Raw genomic sequence first — 18762 nt, forward strand, 5'->3', positions numbered from 1 at the left:
AGTTACTGTGAAATGACAGGTGGTAAGGTCTGCGACTTCAAAGACAGTCGTTTGAATGGGCAGGACTTTACGTGTGTTCCAAAGCCGGGTTCGATGGAAGGGGCTCGTGTGGCCTTTGCCACAAGCATCCAGCACATGGAACCAACTCTCAGGCTTCAGCCACGTGGTCAAGGTAAAGGGCAGCAGAGATCCTGATGACTGCCCAGAGCAGAGTCCAAGTGGTAGACCGGAGCCTTTGAACAGATGACTACCACTGTCCCCACACCATCTGGCATTGTTATTAGGATGACTGCTGAGCCAGCCAGTGCTTGGAAGTATTCCCCACTCCTCTCCCCCATCCTCCCAATATCATCTCCGGAAGCAACATGCTCAACTGACCTGGAGGAGAAACCCCAGGCTGTCTGTGCAGGACTGTAAGAGCACAGGTTCCAGGACCTACTTGGGAAAACAGAAAGTGCAGTAAAGCGGCTCCTCCTGTCAAAACGTGCTTTTGCCCAGAACTGCTTCCAAGTTAGGAGAGTTTCCTGAAGCCCGGGAGAGCCGGAGGAAGGCTTCTTCTCAAGCATAGCGTTCTTGTGAAGTCCACATGTGATAATACCACTGTAACCACAAAAGAATTCACCACAGGAAGTGTCCCAACTGTTGCTTATTAGCATTAGGGCACATTACATAAAGCAAATAGTCAGCAGACATGTTTCCATAATATTTGAGTGGTGGCAATAAGTAAGAGTGATTCTCTTTCAAGTAAATGCTAGATTTCCAAAAATCCAGCTTCCTGTTGTCTGTGAAAGAATTGTCATAGATGAGGAGAGGCTCAGGAGGGAAGGACACTCAGAGCAGAGGTTTCCAGGGCTCTCTCTGCAGTAGGACCAGGAGGAGGCTGGCTGGAAGCACAGGTCTTCCTGGGCGTAGCCGGAGCTGTGCTGCTCGCTTTGACATCTTAAAAGGAACCAGGAATGCTTGGATCTCTGGAAGTCTGAGTAACTGCTGGATTCATCTCTGAGGTTCTTGGTGTGGCCCTCTCGTGTCGCAGGAGGATATAGGCACGTGGCAAGATAACAGTGAGGCAGGGTGAGTACTGGATTCTTGGAGTGTATTTATGACAATACATAAATCACACCCACGGACAGGTCTTCTTCCCTCTCCTTAACAAAAGATTGCAGGTTTTTCTTTTTTTGAATCATTGCTCTTTCATGATCCCATTTCTTTTGTTATCTGAGGTTAAAGAAACATGAGTGGAGTGGCCTTGCCCTCCATTCCCCGTGGAGAAGAGTTGAAATGTGCCCTTTCAGAACAAACATCAGACAGCGTCCCCTTCTGCTCTCACATTTGAAAACCTGTTTCGTTAGGAAGAAAGTAGAATATTTCCATTTTTTAAGATCTCCCGACAACGACTAAACTCGAGTCCCTGGTCACCTCGGAGCATTTCCATTTATCTCCAGTGATGTGACCACGTTCTTCTAAAAACCGTCCCCAAATTACTTTAAGAATAATTTTAATTAAAAAAAAAAAGCAAGAAATATTCCAAATAGTACACACACAAAAAAACTGGTTTTGGAGTTTAAAGGCCTTGGGACTGTGAGAAGAGCCTTTCTATTGTTTTCCTAAGAAATTTATGGTTCTGTCCTCCCTCCCTACTGGTATTCTCAAGCAAGCCAACCTCGGCTCTGTATAACTAACTTCCCAATGTCTTTTTGGTTGGGGGTTGGGTGCATGGACCGGGAAGTGACCCCGGGTCTCCTGCACGGCAGGGGAGCATTCTCCCACTGAGCCACCGCGCACCTCCTCCTACACATTTTCATATCCTATTCGGTTCTCCTAAGGAGCGCATTCACTCCATTTTCTCCTGCTTAAGGAAAGAACTTGGCAGCCTTGCTGAGGGGAAAGATGGGGGCCCAGCATATTCTCTGGCAGGCACTAAATGAGCCCCCCTGGACCCCCCACACACAGTGGGCTCCCCAGCAAGGTGCCTCCCCGGTCAGCCTAGCTGCAGACAAGGCACCTCATCAGCCTCCTATGGGCCAGACCCAGAACCGTCAGACCACCCAGCTGCCTCCAGGGCACACCCTGCTGTCTCAGGGGGCCCCCTAGTACTATCACCCAGCAGCGCGCCAGGAGCAGGCTCTGCCTCCATGTTACAGAAAATAATTTGTAAGCCAGGCAGACATTTTGGACCAGGCAAACGGGTGACAGCTGATGCGCTCCCAGCCACCTCCTAAGGCTCTTCCAGCCAGTAGCAGGAAACACACGCACACACAGACAAAACCTACATCTTTTACCTAAAATCTTCATAAAGGGAATAATGCGCTTCATAAAACATTCCAACTGCCTTAGGTAATAGAATCATCTTGATTGTTTTTTTTAAGTATGTAACAGACAAGTGTAATTGGAAATGTTTGGAACATAATACCCACACACACATTCCAATTTGGAATTATGCAAAACCATATAATTATTCGCTAAGCTACTGCAGTGGAATAACAAGTACCCCATTTGTCCAAGCGCGAGGCCCCAGGTCGCCTCTCATTTGGAGAAGAGTGACACGTGGCCCGACTCTTTAAGGTCTGCTTGGAGGAAACGGCTGGGCCGGTTTTACATTTGCTAAGCTATTTAGCCTCCTGGTTTGACAAGATTTTTTGAGGGGGGTGAAAATTAGTTATAATTGCAGTATTGCTACAATAATTTGGCCAGCTAATTGCATTTCAGTGCAAAAACAGGCAAGGAAGCATTTTCTCCCTGGGTTATTCTCTGATATGACAGCATTCATTTTAAGAATAACGAGATTTTTAAAAAGTCAGACCTTAAATATCATGGCTGCAGCAATCTGTCCTGCTTAAAGTTTAATGTAAAATGAGATAGCACCTCGGTGAATGGCTCCACATGAGCACGGATACAGTTTTCCCTTAGACTTGAGGTGGGAAAATCTCTCTCTCCCCCTCCTAAAAACTAATCAAAGTATCTCATGAACATTGTTTGGGGCTGATTTTAATTTAGGGGCTTCAAAATTCATGTTTTTGTAGGGACTGAGGCGCTAGTGAAGGTGTGGGGGGCAGTTTTGAAAGCTCGATATTGAAGCTCATTGAACAAGGCAGGCGTTGATGGAAGAGTCCTCACAAATGTCAGGGCGTTGAGCAAAATCACTGGCGTGGGGAACTTGGGTTGTTGAGGGATTTTCTGAAGCTCACTGTTTTCACACTGGCAGTTCTGAATATATAAACTGTCCGTGACTCCTTGAGGGAAATGAGCTAACTCCAGGCCAGCTGTGGGCATTTAGGATGAACCATCTTTTGAGGACCAGAGTCCATTTAACTCTTTAAAATCAGGAAACCTCTGCCCTAAGGCTTGATACAAGGTAGTTTTGTCATGTGCTAAAACCAAGTCTCAGTGAGACTCTTTCACAACCTGACGATTCAAGCTTAACTCGGTGAGCAGGTTTGGGAAGTTCTCCTCTACTCCTTCTGGTCATGCTCTAAGCCCAGCCACTATTCGTTTGTCTAAAAAAGGATCTTGCTATGATGTGCTTTCTCCCTCATTCAAATGGACCTAACAGTGTGGAGCAGGATATTTCTCATGGTCTTCAAGTTCTAACTGATAGAGGGTCAATATGCAAACTCTACCCAGGGCTGCCCTTGAGCTTGTACAGGTTGTGATCTGCACAAGGGACCCCAGCCTAGCGATGAGGGGCTGAGACCCTGCCACGGTCCACTCGCCAGCAGAGACTTCTGCTGGGCTGCATCCTGGAGGAGGGGACCCTTCTCTGGTTTGCATATGAGCCCATTGTCCTTTGACCTTCACCCTCCCAGAGATCGCCAAGTCTAACCTTCATCCCCGCATCTCCACCACTATGACTAGTCTTTAAGGAATATAATGTACCCATGGCAAAGGAGAATTCATAGTTTTGACTATATTTTTCCTGTTCAGCAAGAGAGAAGAAGTAAAAAAAAAAAAGAGGGAAAGAGAGAGAGAGGATAAAAAAGAACCGAGGCCTTCTTGCCCAGTAAATTGTAGTTTCTTCAGGTCTCCTCTGGACACAGCTGCAAAGGGGTAGAAAATCAATTTTTTTTCTGTTACTACAAGGTGAGGAGGGAAAGCTTATTTGCAAACTGAATTAGGCCCAATAATAGCATGTCCATGTATTTGCTGAAGACTAGAAAAATTATCCAGATATCACTACATAATCCAACAACATAACTAGAAAGCAACACTCATCCATTTCAAAGCTTAGTTGAAATATCTTTCTTTTCCCTTCTTAAGGAAACACCATGGCTAAATGTCACTAAGGCCCTTAAGCGTGCCAACGTTGACCCACAGGCAGGGTAGGAAGGTTCTCCAAAGTCCCATCCAGGAAGAGGCTGGTTCCAAATTCTTGCCTTTGCTACCTGGGCATCAATCAGTCAATCAATAGTGCTTGGATATGAATTAGAACCTTCCAGAAGATGGTTTCTTCCCAAATTACAATCTGGGGTGCACACTCTGAAATAAATTCCCTATTTTCGTGCAGGCCAGATTTCGTTCACAAAAACCTTAACCCATCACGGAGCAGAGAAACATCAGGTCACTGCAGTCTGTAAAGGTTTGCAATTTCAGCAACAGTCTGCCCTCTGGTGGGGCAACACAGTACTTCAGATGCTTAGGAAAAAAGTTTATTTTTTTTATTTTTTTTTCTTCCCTTCTTTTAGAGAGCGAAAGAATTCAAGTTTTCCAGATAGTGCAAGGTGAGGCAGTCATCCTCAGAAGATAGCTTCCAAAGGTGACTCAAGCAAGGCTCACACTGAATAGGTCCCCAGATCAGAGTTCAAGACAGGTGGCATGAGGCAGTGGAGTGGGGATGGGGTGTCCTTGCAGAACCTGGGGGGACATGGGTCCTTTTCAAACATGCTATGAACCCTCCAGGGCTCTCCTTGGGTGGCAGCATTCGGTTTCCCACTTTCTCCTTATAAAAATAGGACCTACTCTCAGAGCACCGACCATAACAGGAATACGAAAAGTAATAGGCATTTGCTGCGATTGTTTTGGCAAATCATAACCACAAAGGAGCCTTTCAAAAGGGCCATATTGGATTTTTTTTTAAAGGCAAAGATGTACACATATTTTACAAAAGGACCAAGTCTTCGTAGGGGGTTATTTTTAAGAGGAAAATCTTTTTGTGATGGCAGCTGGATGCTGGTAAGGCAGCACATGACCTTGGGATCCACTGTCCTGGATTTTATCTTTTAAGAAGCTTCAGAACTTGGTTTCCTTCAGTTTATCGATATGGTAGCAGAGTTTCAGTGCGGGTCCCAGTTTCAGGCCCAGGTATTTCATGATCATGTCACTTTTCAGCAACAGGAGGGCGTTGCCATCAATCTCCTGGTGAGCGGGGTCACAAAAAAGAAAACCCAGAAGATGGTCAGAAGGATCAAACGGTGGCACAGGTTAAGGTTACAGTGAGGTGAGGCATTACGGGTTTATTTAGATAGCATACTCTCTGGGTTCCAGGGCAAGATCCTCTAAAAGCAAGCAAACAAAACCAAAACCAAACAAAATCACTTAAGTGCTGCATGCTTCTGATCCCGCCATCTCTCTGAGCCTCCCATAGTCCCCCTCTCCCCTTGGATGGAGGAATCAGACATTATTCCCCTCATGTTCTCAATATCCCACAGATGATGTCCATCTCCTCACTTGACATAGGACTAGAGCAGCAGCACGTGTCATCCACCTGAAACTAATGGTTACCTTTCCCTTTACAGATGCAGGTATGAGGCTCTGACTTCCTTCCGTCACCCTCATCTCTTGTTTCTTTTCTTAGTAGGCTCACCTACCTTTAGTTAATTACCAAATAGCTAATTATACTCTCTGAGGGATTTCAGGTATATTTGGTTCTGTCAATAATGCTAGAAGGCATACAACTAAATAATGCACCTCCCTCATTCTGTGGTTTAGCATAAAGAACTACTAACAGTTCCTGGCATTGCTCCCATTTGGCTCTGAAAATGGTAACCTTCCATAAAGCACGCTGAATTTATGAACCTAGCAAGGCCAGGTTTCCTTACTGCCTCACCTGTAGTGTTATTTTCAGGTCACCAGAAAGGAAGGGAGAAAATTTTCGGTGGTCAGGTGGGGAGGAGAAGCATAGGACTCATTTACCTGTAGAAAGGGTCAACAGCCCCTTTCATTCATCTATAAATCCACCCACCCATCCACCCATCCACCCATCCATCCATCCATCCATCCATCCATCCAGCCAGCCATCCATCCAGCCATTCACCCATCCAGCCAGCCAGCCAGCCAGCCAGCACTGATGAAGGACTGAGTCTGTTTCACTCACCCTCCATGTTCTTGGAAAAAATGTCAGAGCAGGCAAGGCTCATCTGTGGTCCCTTTGCATGAGCTTCATTTCCTAATGTTCTCTCTTTACCTCACCTCCTAAACTTCTACCGTCTCCTACCATCCTGGAAGAGAGCCAGAGCTGTCTAAACATTACCTACCATCTGTTCCAGGGTCTCAAGATCTCACTGTTAGCTGAGGTCAAATATGTCCCTAATAAAATGTGGATGTTGGGCTAGATGAGCATCTCTAAGATCCTTCCAGATCTGAGAGAATGATTTCTTTAACAGAATCACAGGGATAAAGTGAGAAACTGGAAGGAATAAATTAATGGTAACTATGGTAGGTAGAATAATGTTCCCCAACACCCCAAAGAAGTCTATGCCTGTGTCCTAATCCCCAGAACCTGTGAACATGTTAGGCTATACGGCAAACGGGAATTAAAGCTGCAGGTAGAATTAAGGTTATTACTCACCTGACTTGAAGATTATCCTGGATTATCCAGGCAGACCCAGTGTAACCATAAGGGTCCTTAAAAAGCAGAGGAGGGAATCAGAAGAGAGAACAGGGGAGGGCAGTCTGAGGAGGACCCGGTCAGGCATTGCTGACTTTCATGATGGGGGAATGGGGTCATAAGCCAAGGATGAGGGCAGACTCTAGAAGCTGGAAAAGTCAAGGAAATGGATTCCCCCTAGAGCTTCTGGGGACTGCCCTGCTGACCCCTTGATGATAGCCCAGACTTCTGACCTACAGAACTGCAAGATAATGCATCTGTGTTGCTTGAAGCCACTAGATTTGTGGAGATTTGCCTCCACAGCAGTAGAAAATGAATACAGACTTTTTTTTCTAGAAAAGTGCTGCTGTAACAAATACCTAAAATTGTGGAAGTGGTTTCAGAATTGGGTAATGGGTAGAGGCTGGAAGAATTTTTTTTCTTAGCCTTTTTATTTTGAAATAATTTTAAATTTACGGGGTGAAACCACATGGAGAATTCAGAGAACTTCAGCTTACCCTTCCCCTATAACTCAAATATCCAAATCCACCAATTTTAACATTTGGTTTAACATTTTAACATTTAACATGTGCTGCATGATTCTATCTCTCTATCAATCAATCAATTATCTAAACATTTGAGAGTCGCTTGTAGACATCATCCTCCCTGAACACATAATACTCCCATGTACATTTCCTAAGAACAAGAATACTCATGAATGTACCCACCTTAAGTACAGTTATCAAGTTCAAGGACTTTAACGTTGACATAAAGCTTTTAGTCTAAACGGCAATTTTTCCAATGTCCCAGTTATGTCCTCTTGGGCTTTTTCTCCTCCATTATTAAAGAGGCTGGAAGAATTTTGAAATTCACAGTAAAGAAAGACTAGTTTGTGTTGAGCAGACTATTAGCAGAAATGTGGATGCTGACTGCTAATGAGGTCTCAGAAGGAAGAAAGGAGCACGTAGAGAAAGCACACTTTGTCTTAGAGAACACCTCAATCATTGTCAACAAGTTGTTGATAGAAATATGGATGTGAAAGTAACAGCTAGCAATGACTCAGAAAGACATATGGTACACGTTCTTAGAAACAGAAGGAAAGGGACTCCTGTTTAGATATTGTCAGAAAGCTTAGCAGAATTGTATCCTGCAGTTATGTGGACAGCAGAATTTGTAAGCAATGACCTTGGATATTTATGTGAGATTTCCAAAGTGCTGTCCAATTTCTTCTTGCCACTTACAGTAAAATGCGAGAGGAAAGAGAGAAATTTGGGGGGAAATACTTAAAAAGGAACCATGACTTGAAGATTTGGGAAATTCTTAGCCTATTCAGATTGAATGAAGAGATTCACTGTCAGGAAAGTTTGCATTGGAGTAAAAACTGCAGGTGTGGCTGGAAAACTTTTTGTTAATAACTCAGAAAGAGCAAAAGGACAAGAGTATTCAGTCACACTAAAGGCTCTTAGAAAAGACGAGGTGTGCGAGTTACAGAGCCTCTCAGACATCTCAGCAGAAGCCAAAAATAGAGACGGACTTATCCAGGAAAGACCTGTGGAGGGGCCAGTTGTCTGATGGAGTGAGCCCGCGTGACATACAGAGGAAACTGTAAGGCTCTTGAGAATATTCTAGCAGCAAAAATATTGCCAATTTGGGCTGGGGAGATGATGGAATGAAAGAAGGCTGTTGGTTGTCTAGAAGTACAAAGGCATAAACAAACTCAGAAAAGTACTCGGCTGCAGACACATGCTCTCTCACGAAAAAGGAAGGATAGCTCCTAAGAGGCCAGAGGGTGGAGCTGGACACCCAGGGAGCAGGGTTGATGATCCCTGAGGATTATTCCCAGGACTTGAAACGAAACAGAGTTTGTCCGAATGCATTTTGAAAGTTCTTGGGAACAGGAATCGCTTTTTTTCCTCCTATTTTCTCCCTTTTTGAACAGAAAAGTCTACAATTGTTATCTTTTGCCCGTTGTACCACTGTATTTAGGGAGCAGGTAGCTTGCTGCTTGTGTGCCGCAGGTGCGCAGGTGCAGAGGGGCTGTGCCCCAGGATGGAGTGGCCCAGGCTCACCCATACCTGATTTTGATGATGAGATGGTGAGATTTGGGACCTCTGAACTGATAAGATTTGGGACTTTGAACTGATGCTGTAATGGTTTGAAACTTTGGGGAATTGTGGGATGGTGTGTTAGATTCAGTTGTCAACTTGGCCAGGTGAGCATACCTAGTCTTGTTGCTGCGGACATAAGCCAAGGGTACGTGAACCTCATCTGTTGCTAATTACATCTGCAGTCGGCTAGGAGGCGTGTCTGCTGCAAAGAGTGACGTTTGACTTAATTGGCTGGTGCTTAAATGAGCGAGCGCAACGTAGCACAGCTAAGCAGCTCAGCATTCCTCATCTCAGCACTCGCAACTCAGCCCAGGCCTTTGGAGATGCAGAAAGAAGTCACTCTGGGGAAAGTTGTTGGAACCCAGGGGCCTGGAGAGAAGACCAGCAGAGACCATCCTGTGCCTTCCACGTAAGAAAGAACCTCAGTGGAAAGTTAGCTGCCTTTTCTCTGAAGAACTAACAAAATAAATCTCCTTTTATAAAAAGCCAATCTGTCTCTGGTGTGTTGCATTCCGGCAGCTAGCAAACTAGAACAGACAGGGTGCAAGTATTTTGCATGTGGGGCAGATGTAAGTCTTTGGGGTCAGAAGGCATATTGCGGCTGGCACAATAACAGCCCCCAAAGATGTCTACGTCCTAATCCCCAGAACCTGTGAACATGTTAGGTTACGTGGCATAGGGGAATTGAAGTTGCAGATGGAATTAAGGTTGCTACTCAGCTGACTTTAAGATTATCCTGGATTATCCAGGTAGACCCAATGTAATCATAAAGGCCCTTAAAAGCAGAGGAGGGAATCAGAAGAAAGAACAGGGAGAGGGCAGCCTGAGGCTGACCCAGCCAGGCATTATTGGTTTTGACAATGGGGGAATGGGCCTTAAGCCAAGAATGAGGGCAAGCTCTAGAAGCTGGAAAAGTCAAGGAAATGGGTTCCCCCTAGAGCTTCTGGAAAGGAACACTGCCCTGCTGACCCCTTGATGACAGCCCAGTGAGACTTGGGGCAGACTTCTGACCTACAGAACTGCAAGATAATGCATCTGTGTTGCTTGAAGCCATTGGATTTGTGGTGATTTGATAATGCAGAGTTAGAAAACTAATACAGCCACCTTGGCAGCTATAGTATTCATTGTACCCTTTTCTTTTTTCTTTCTCTTTTACCACTTTTATATGTTCCAGAATGTCCAAAATGAATATAGTAATATCTGCTCACTGAGGGCTCTTGACAGCCAGGCACTGGGCTAAGCATTTTATGTGCATTTTCTCATTGAATCCTCAAGGTAGTGAAGGAGTTGGCACTATTATAATTTGTCTGGCATATTGCTGTGTGCCCTAAAGGTTTGATCAATGCACAGATACACGAATGGATGGGGTGGAAAACAGGTACTCCTGGTGATGGCTAAAATGAGGGAACAGTAGTTGATCTGCTGTGAGGAGCTTGTGACCTCTCATCTCTGGCTCCCTTGAGCCATGACCCTAGGGCTGAGCTCAGTCCCCAGCCCCTTGACCCTCACCCTCCTTCCATCCTTCCCTTCACCCTCCCACTCCTCCCAGGCCAGGCCCACCTCTCGCCTACATGCTTTCTGAAGAGCTCCACGTGAGGCCCCAATGCCTGAGGGTCAGCGTCTTTCACGAACCAGACCACGTCCTCCACGGTCCAGGTGGAGGGGTTCCGGCTCCGGGGCCGCCTGGCATCCTGCCCGTCCTGAGAAGGGCTTGAGGCTGGATGAGAGGGAGAGAGAGACCGTGAGCTGGTGGGACAAGGGCTTCAACACCTGCCTGGGTGCTGCCTGCCCCTCCGGGCCTGGGAAGGGGTGCCCCCGTGCCCTCAAGTCCTGGGGTGTGGCCCCATGACTTCCGGTGGCAGGAAAGCTGTGATTGGTTATTCTTGTCTGTGAGAGGCCGGGCTGCATGGAGAGGCTGCCCCTGGAGGCAGCTCCTCCCACCTATGCAAAAGCTTTCTGCTCCCTCAGAACCTGAAGCACGAGAAGACAGATCCTTGAACAAGCTGAAATTCCGATCCCGGCTAGAGTTTTAAAGATCCTTGTGGCTCAGTTCTCACTGCAGCTGCATTTTCCATGGGTCCAGGGCCGCCAATGACCATGTCCTTGGTGGCCAAGGAAAGTGTGCTAAGATGAAGGTCCAAATGGGCCTCTATTGCGTTGTGAGAGCCAACCAACTTCAGGTCTCTTCTACCTCCACTGGCTTTACAATAAAGAAGGGCTGAATTGAGGTGCATTTTGGTCTTCATGCTCGATCTCTGCAGCATGGAATGTCTGCTGCCACATCTGTGAGAGGCCATCCCTTCTCTGCACGTGCAGAAAGGAGACTTCATTCTCACTAGCATCTCGCTAAACTGTCCCAGATAGACGCGGAGATCAGGAGCCTCCCCAGCCCTCTGGGTATGTTAGAGCCCTTAGGCCCATCTGTCCCCCATTGGGCTGAGGGTTCCTTCACAGCAAAGGGCCTAATCCTGTGTCTGGTCCACAGTGGGTCCTTGGGAAATGATTGTTCCCCTAGTACCATTTCCCACACTGTGGATGACTAGGTGCAGGACACGGGAAGGAGGAGGAGAGTAATGAATTAGATGCCTGGCAACATTTAGTGGTTGATTTTTTTGTATGCTCCAAGCTAACTCATTGTCTTTTCCTTCAACCACCTCCTCCTTTAAATTCCTCCATTTCTGAAACCCAGTGGAATCTCTCTTCCTCCCTCTTCTTTGCTCCCCATATTTAATTATTCTGAAGCTCTTGGAAAGTTGCCTCTTATTCAGGTCTCCTCCCTCCCATCCCTGCCAGGACCTCATATGTGCAATGATTTTCTAACTGGTCTCCTTGCCCAAGGGTCTTTTCCTTCTACAGCATACTACTCCCCATTGCCTCATGCTCTACCTAAGATGCAGCTCTGTCTATGCCCATCTCCCATTCAAGCCCCCAGGGGATTTCCTTGAATATCACACTGAGATCAGGTCAAAGACTCAAGATCAAGGACTCAACGTCAAGGACTTGCTTTGGCCTCAATAGTGCCTTTCTTTCCTAGATGGAAGCAGTGAATGCTTTGTGTCAAGAGACCTAGGAACAAATCCTGTATCTATACCTTGCTAGTGAAATGACCATGATGCATCACGGTATGTTGACAATTTTCATCAGCTGTAAACTGTGAAGCACTCTACTTGGAAAGGCAGGTGTGACAACTGAAATAGGACAGCACCTGGCCCTATGGCTGACCCATATCAGGAGGACAGCAAGGGTAAGGATGTTCCTTTCCTGTCCCTGCTCTCTGAACATCCCCCCCCAACCTGGGCATCCTTGTTATGACCGAATGTTTTCTGGGCTTCCCTTCTTCACTTGTGCCTGGTGCTTTTGCTTCTCTTTAGAAGGCATTTACCCTCCCTCCTTCCAATGAAGTTCCATCAGCGGCCAAACCCCAGGTAAAACCCAACACCTTCACAAGCAGTGCATTTCTTTATTCCTGGCCATCTGATGTCATCTTCCTCCCCCTTTAACCTGAGATCTTTGTACTTAAGATGCTTTCCACATCCCACCTTGTATTACAATTATGCATGCATTATGTCTGTAACCTCCAGTTAAATTTCCTGAGGATTCTCTTGGTCCTCTTCCCCCATCCATTCCACTACATATTTACTGAGCACCTCCACTGGAACAGATCCTGTGCCAAGTGGTGAATAAGAGTAATACGATCCTCTTGTTACAGGATTAATAATCATTGACTCCTTTGCAGCTCAGAGTACAGTAAATATATTTGTAGGTATGTGTTCAAAAATGTAAAATGACTCAATATACCTTGCAGAAACAATATAGACAACTTTATACAAAAGCCTGTGTGGACAATCCTTAATTCTATTTTAAAACTGGAAAAATGTCGAGGCTCTGAACAATGAAGCCCCTCCCTACAGAACAGTTCGGAGTTGGGTGTTGAGAAAGCTGCACCCTTATTCCCCTCTTTAATCTCAGGGCGCAGTGGTTTTCAGTGTCTCTTTTTCCCTCCTCCTTTTAATGTGCTGGAGAAGTGCGTGGTACTCCATATGTGTTGAGAAAAATATAGCCTCACATTTCTGAGTCTGTCCTAAATACACAGTGGTCTGCTTGAGAATTGGATTTACTGTGAGATTTTTCCTGCCTTTTCCTGGTTGGATCTGGAAGGGTCCCATAAGGTGGTTTGGCAGGGGGCACTTTGCTGGGAAACTGCTAATGCAACCCAGAGCCATCTGAATGCTGATGCATGCTTATTAAAGATGATTTCACTCCATTTAGAGACATCTGCACTCAACATGGGGAGGAGGAACCACGGAAATCGCATTTGCCTTTGGATCCCGCCCCGTCAGAGCCTTGGCGTTAATCAGGGTGATAATAGATGCTCTGATTACAAAGGCTGGAAGTCTTTAGTGCCAAGAATGATTTTAGAGTGATCAGAGCAGAGGTCAAATCTAATTTCCCGTATTCGAGGGGAAGGAGAAAAACCCAGACCGATTAGCAGAATCATCCACGGGAGCCTAAGGTCCTGGTGATGCTTTCTGCGGGGAGCAGGGCAGGCTGGTTTGTATTTAAGGAGGGGTTCCCCCGTGATCACTGCGGAGGGAAAGACACAACCGCGTGGGGAAAGTGGGCTCTGATCCTGGTACCTGCTGCTTGCTGTGGGCACTTTTCACTTTTTCAGGATAGAGCGGTAGCAGCCAGGGCCTGGCTCCGGAGCCCTTCTCTGAAGGGGCCTTTTAGTTGTAGCAGACAGAGGGCAGCAGGAAGCCTATGTCACACCTCAAGAGTTGCTCATGATCCAAAGCACCTCAACTCACTCTAGAAAGAAGAAAATGGAACTTTCCAATGGCAGGTTTGTAAAGCCTTTTGCAGTGATCTGTACTCAAAAAGATAATAAATACTCGGATCTGTCCCCCCTCCAGCCACTGTGAAAGTGTCAGAAAGACAGATGGGTCCAGCAGGACACAGCCATGGCCAGCAGATGTGGTGGGTCATGATGGATGGGGAAAGACCTTGCACCTAAATGAACAGAACATGCAAAGTGTTTGCTTGCCACATGCCTTATTCTCAATATCCTCAAGCATGGAGAACTTTGTGCATAATGATGTCCATTCACATGTGAAAATTGAAAAATGAGTTGTGAATGGATGTATAATTGTTGTCTCTTTTCCCTAAGGTTAAACCCGAACTGTAATGACAATGAATCAGTGTTTGAAAGCCATCCTGGCTCTCTTCCCAGTGCAGGTGGCTATACCACTGTCTGTGAGTCTGTCTCTGTCTTACATACACCCACAAGCAGATACATAATTCCCCTTTGCTCCTCCTTAATTCAGGGAAAACTTTTTAGCTAACTAACAGAATCATGTGGAGGAGTAGAATAAGCTGGGAGTCAGAAATCTTTACCTCCCACATAGCTGTGAGACCTTCTGTTTACTTCTCCAGGGGAAAATAAAAGTGTTTGGAACTCTCTCTAAGATTCCTTTCCCTTAGGACCCTTTAAGGTCTTCATATCACAGGCTGTGCTGAGCCCCACTGGGAGTTTATTCTTACTCATTTGGAGGCCTCATCAGGTTGTCCAAGCGTAAAACACACTGAATGAAGATCCAAAGGCCAGGCTTTTAGCTCTTCTGCCTCTGACCATTCTCTGTGGACCTCAGTTTCTTCATCTATAATGTGTGAATATCATTTCTTGCTTCACAAGGATATGTAAGGAGCAAATGAAATGTGTGACTCTAGGCTGGAGACTGGGCAAGAAGCATCTTGGAAGGAAGCCCATCAGTCTCTAAGAGGGAACCCTGCCTGCCCTTCCTCAGGCCCCCTTGGCCCTCTCAGCCTCTCCAGAGGCTGGGTTGGGTGCAGATGGGAGTGAAGGGGAGGGATGTATTCTCAGCTTCTCCAAGTGCCCTGTTCCCTGTAGAATACATTCTTCCTAGAAACAAGAGCATGTAGAGTGTAGGGTGCCCAGGTTAGCCCACAATCTGTGTTAAAGCCGTGCATGTCCAACAGTGTGCTTTCCCATGATTTCTATTGCAAGAATTTTGCCACATTATTTGGTGAGAGAGAAGGGAGGCTGACCAATACTTAGATTTTAATCAGGGTTTTCTTTGAATTCTTTAAGGCCAGCTGGCCTACCTATATGAGAAGAGAAAAGGTCTTAGAGACAGGGAGAGACTGCAGGCCTTAAGGCAGGCCCAGTTGGCTGGATTCCTTCTCTGCCATCACCAATTTGGCCGGGAAGCGTCCGGCCACCCCACCTTTCTAGTCCCCCTCAACCCTCACCTGGGTTTCCCATTTCAGTTGGCTGTGCTGCCACTTCTCTGGGAACCAGCATTTCCTGACTCCCAGGAGTAGGATCTGCCCTCCAACCCCATCTGATTTCCTCATAGCCTCTATGCTTTTCCTTTGGAGCCATAATCACAATTGTAATTAAACTTGTGCAATAATTTGTTGACTTTGTTTCTCTGGGATTGCAAACGCTAAGATAGTAGGGCCTGTGTATGTCTTGTTCACAGTTCCATCCTCAGAGCTAAGAAGGGCACCCAGCATGTTGTGTTCAGTAAACATCTGTTGATGAGGATTGACTGAAACCTCTCTAAGTTTTAGTGTCTTCACCTGGAAAGCACTGACCTTGTTGGAGTATTTTGAAGATTAAATGAGATGATGCTGCAAAACGTTAAGCAGTAAGATTTGGTCAAAAAGTAGCTGCTAATCTTACTATTTTATGTCATTCCATATGAGGTCAGTAGATTGTCTTCCCAAATCCCATGGCCATCATCTCACCCCCAAGTTTGAAAACATCTTACCCCAAGAATAAAACCTAATCTACTTGGCATGGACCCTAACCAACCTTCCAAGTTGATTTCCCTCAGTGTCCCTGCACAAACCCTCCATTCCCCACCCCTCAATGAATAAGCCCTTGTACGTTCTGGTTACCATGCTTTGCTCCTCTCATCTCCCTCACATATGGTGCCATCCCCATTTTTCTTGTTCTAACAGAAATGCCTCTATCCCCTAACATTATACCCTACTGAAGCAAAATCCAACCCACAGGAAGCATTTAGGTTGTAATAACAATGTTGGGTTAACTTTGTTTCTTGATTCTGAATCCTGCGGCTCAGATGTAATTGCGGTTGGGAATTCTACAGCATGTCCTGTTAAATGCAAAAGTAGGGAAGCTTTAGTCATCTGAAACCTCTTTAGAGCTCTTAGTGATGATATCTTGGCTGAGAGACAGGGAAGTCCTTTCATATTTTTGCCTATCACAAAAAAAAAAAAATAAAACAAGGAAATGTTTCCTGCACGGACATCCCCTTCAGAGTCCACCGGCAGAGGTGATAGGTTTATGATATATGGAGACAGCAGGAGGTCAGAGTGTGTACTCATGTGACAGCGGAGGCTGAGGGGTTTGCCATGTCATCTTCATTATGTCAGCAATACCTACCCTCCTGCTGTGGCCTCAGGCAGTTTTCCGGCATCTGTGGTTTTAGACCATTTAGATTAGCAAAATAGGGGAACAACAGATTTCCAGGTCCCTTTCTAAGGTTTATGACTTGGGTCAAACCCTTTTAAGAAGATGTGGTTACCTTGGTACCAACTGCTTTAACTTGGGATGCAATTTCAGAGCAATACTGGGCTCTGAATTTGGGTGGAGGGGAAACTTTAATAACCCTCCAGAGGGCTCCTGGCAGGCCCCCAGGTAGGCAGTTAGGTGAGAGATGGGTGAGGAGGGTGGTGGCTTTATCTCCCACTAACAAACCGCCACTCACTTCAGCATGATTTATCTCCATGGTTTCCAAACATTTTTAGCTGTGCAAACTTGTTCGGACAAAGCTCACATGGGAATCCCTTTCTGCAAGTGTGAGGAGGCGCTAGTTAGAGAGAATCGAGGCCTGGCGTCTGCTCTGTTCCCTTCGTCCATCCCTTAGAACTCCAGAGGGACCCCCTGAAATCCCTTGCACATGGTTTAAGACTCCCTGAGTTAGTTTTGAAAGACACAGGCTTTGGTGTCAGTTGAAGTCAAATCCTAGCTCAACATACTTCCCTTGATCTTTACTTTCTTTATCTGTAAGCTAGAATAAAACAATGCCTAGTTCTTATAAATAATAAATTATAAGCCTATAGCTTATAACAAATTACAGATAATGAATGTCTGGCCCTAGTAGGTGCTCAATAGATGGTAGTTTAATAAGTGCTTCAAACAAGTGAGCCCCTTTGCTGGGGCTTTGGAGGATTTATATAGGAACAAGAGACTTAACTGGTTGGAGAGAGTCAGGTCTCTACTGGGGATGGAGTAAGTGCTAGAGGAGATGAATTAACAAAGTGCCACAGGAAGAGAGGGGAAGGAGAGTCCATTTCTAGTTAGAAGGTATGTCTGAGACTGCCAGTTCCTACCCAGTATCTTTTTTTCCCTTTCTTCCTTTGTAATAGAATCCCTGCTGCCCAGTTGGGCTCATGGATACCTGGAGTTAAAGCCATATTTCCCAGCTTCCCTTGCAGCTGGTGGCCATGTGACTAAATTCTGGCCAATGAGATGGAAGCAGAAGTGGAAACTTCTTTAAGAGATGCTGGTACTGCCCTTTGTCTGCCTTTTCTCCCCACCTCCTTTCTCCGTCTTGCTACTAAGAATCTGAATGATGGCTGGGTCTTACAGGTATCTGCAGCTCTGTTTAACAAACTGAACAAGAAGCCAGGCAAAAGTAATCTTTGGAGGATTAAGGAGTGAAAAAAAGGATGAACAACTTGATTTTTCTTCAGTGTCATCACAAAGGCTCACCAATGAGCTTCAACTACTACATCTCACAGCAGCTTTTCTCCAAGGAGGCTGAGGGAGTGGCTGTGTGACCTTAAACATCTCACAGCACCAGGAGGTCCTGTTGACTATGAACAACTTTGATTTTCAGGATATCAGGCAAGGGTGCAACTGGGGTTCCCACAGAGAGTGTTTTCTCGGAGCTGCGTTCTGGGTGAGGGTCTGCGCTTCCCCTTACAGTTGTCTAGCAAAACTCCTCAGATGGTGCTGGTGGAATTCCAGGAGAATAAAGGGCCGGGGAGGGAATGGAAGTGAGTTGAGGGAGATGAGGACATTCTAGGGCTCATTCAAGGGAAGAGCCAATGAGGAGCTGGGGGGAGGGGAACAGAAAGCAACTTTGAGACCCTCTGAATGGGCTTCCCCTGGCCCAGGAGCACCAGAAGGTCTGAAACAGGGCAGGCAATTTTTCAGCGAGTGACACAAGTTCTTTCCATCTGAACTGTGACTCTCTCTTACTGCTTGAAATCCTGCTCTTAAGACACAGAGCCTGAGATTTCACCAACGAGATAATTAGAGGAGGTGGGGGTGTAAACTTCTCATTTTTGAAAAGGGGCATCACTCTCGGGAATATGAATGAATTCAGTCAGCTTGATGTCCTGTGATCACCACTGTGAGAAGATAGGAATTGGGTTGAGGAGAAAAGTTTGAGAAAAGAGGCCTTTAGAAGGTTGAGAGACACTAAGATGAAGGCTGACAAGTAGGGGGCAACATGGACATGGGCACCGTGAGGGGCACAAACACATGTAAGATTTATTGAGCACCTACTAAGTGCCAGATATTACACTGATTCTGAGGATAAACCTATGAAACAAATACCACCCTCTCATTTACTTTAGGATGTTAGCTTGTGCCAGGCCTTGTTCCTTTCTCTTGTTCTTAGAGATTGGATGAAACAATGTCCCTTCCCTTGGGAAAATGGGGCTCTGCCCATCCCAATCCTCTACCCGGCTGGATGGTCCTGTGTGACAACGTCAGGGAGTCGCCTGCGGAGTGCCTCTACATTGAGGCAAGAGCCCCCAGGTGGAGGGAATCTGGGCCCTGCCCCTCAGAACCAC

General features: G+C 46.0%; 1 protein-coding gene across 2 annotated transcripts in view; it reads right to left on the minus strand.

The window, feature by feature from the left end:
• Positions 1-387: 387 nt before the first annotated feature.
• The window catches only part of SCML4 (Scm polycomb group protein like 4), a 102360-nt gene continuing 83985 nt past the window's right edge, over positions 388-18762 (minus strand). Inside the window, exons 7-8 of one of the 2 annotated variants that reach the window (XM_077162563.1) lie at positions 10468-10624; positions 388-5349 (exon numbers count right to left, since the gene is read on the minus strand). In XM_077162563.1, the coding sequence (XP_077018678.1) occupies positions 5319-5349; positions 10468-10624 (188 nt within the window). In that variant the 3' untranslated portion in view covers positions 388-5318. The remainder of the gene's footprint in view (positions 5350-10467; positions 10625-18762) is intronic. The other variant, XM_077162562.1, reaches the window with a different exon arrangement.

This window comes from Tamandua tetradactyla, chromosome 5, assembly GCF_023851605.1.
Source record: "Tamandua tetradactyla isolate mTamTet1 chromosome 5, mTamTet1.pri, whole genome shotgun sequence".
NCBI classification, from domain to species: domain Eukaryota; kingdom Metazoa; phylum Chordata; class Mammalia; order Pilosa; family Myrmecophagidae; genus Tamandua; species Tamandua tetradactyla.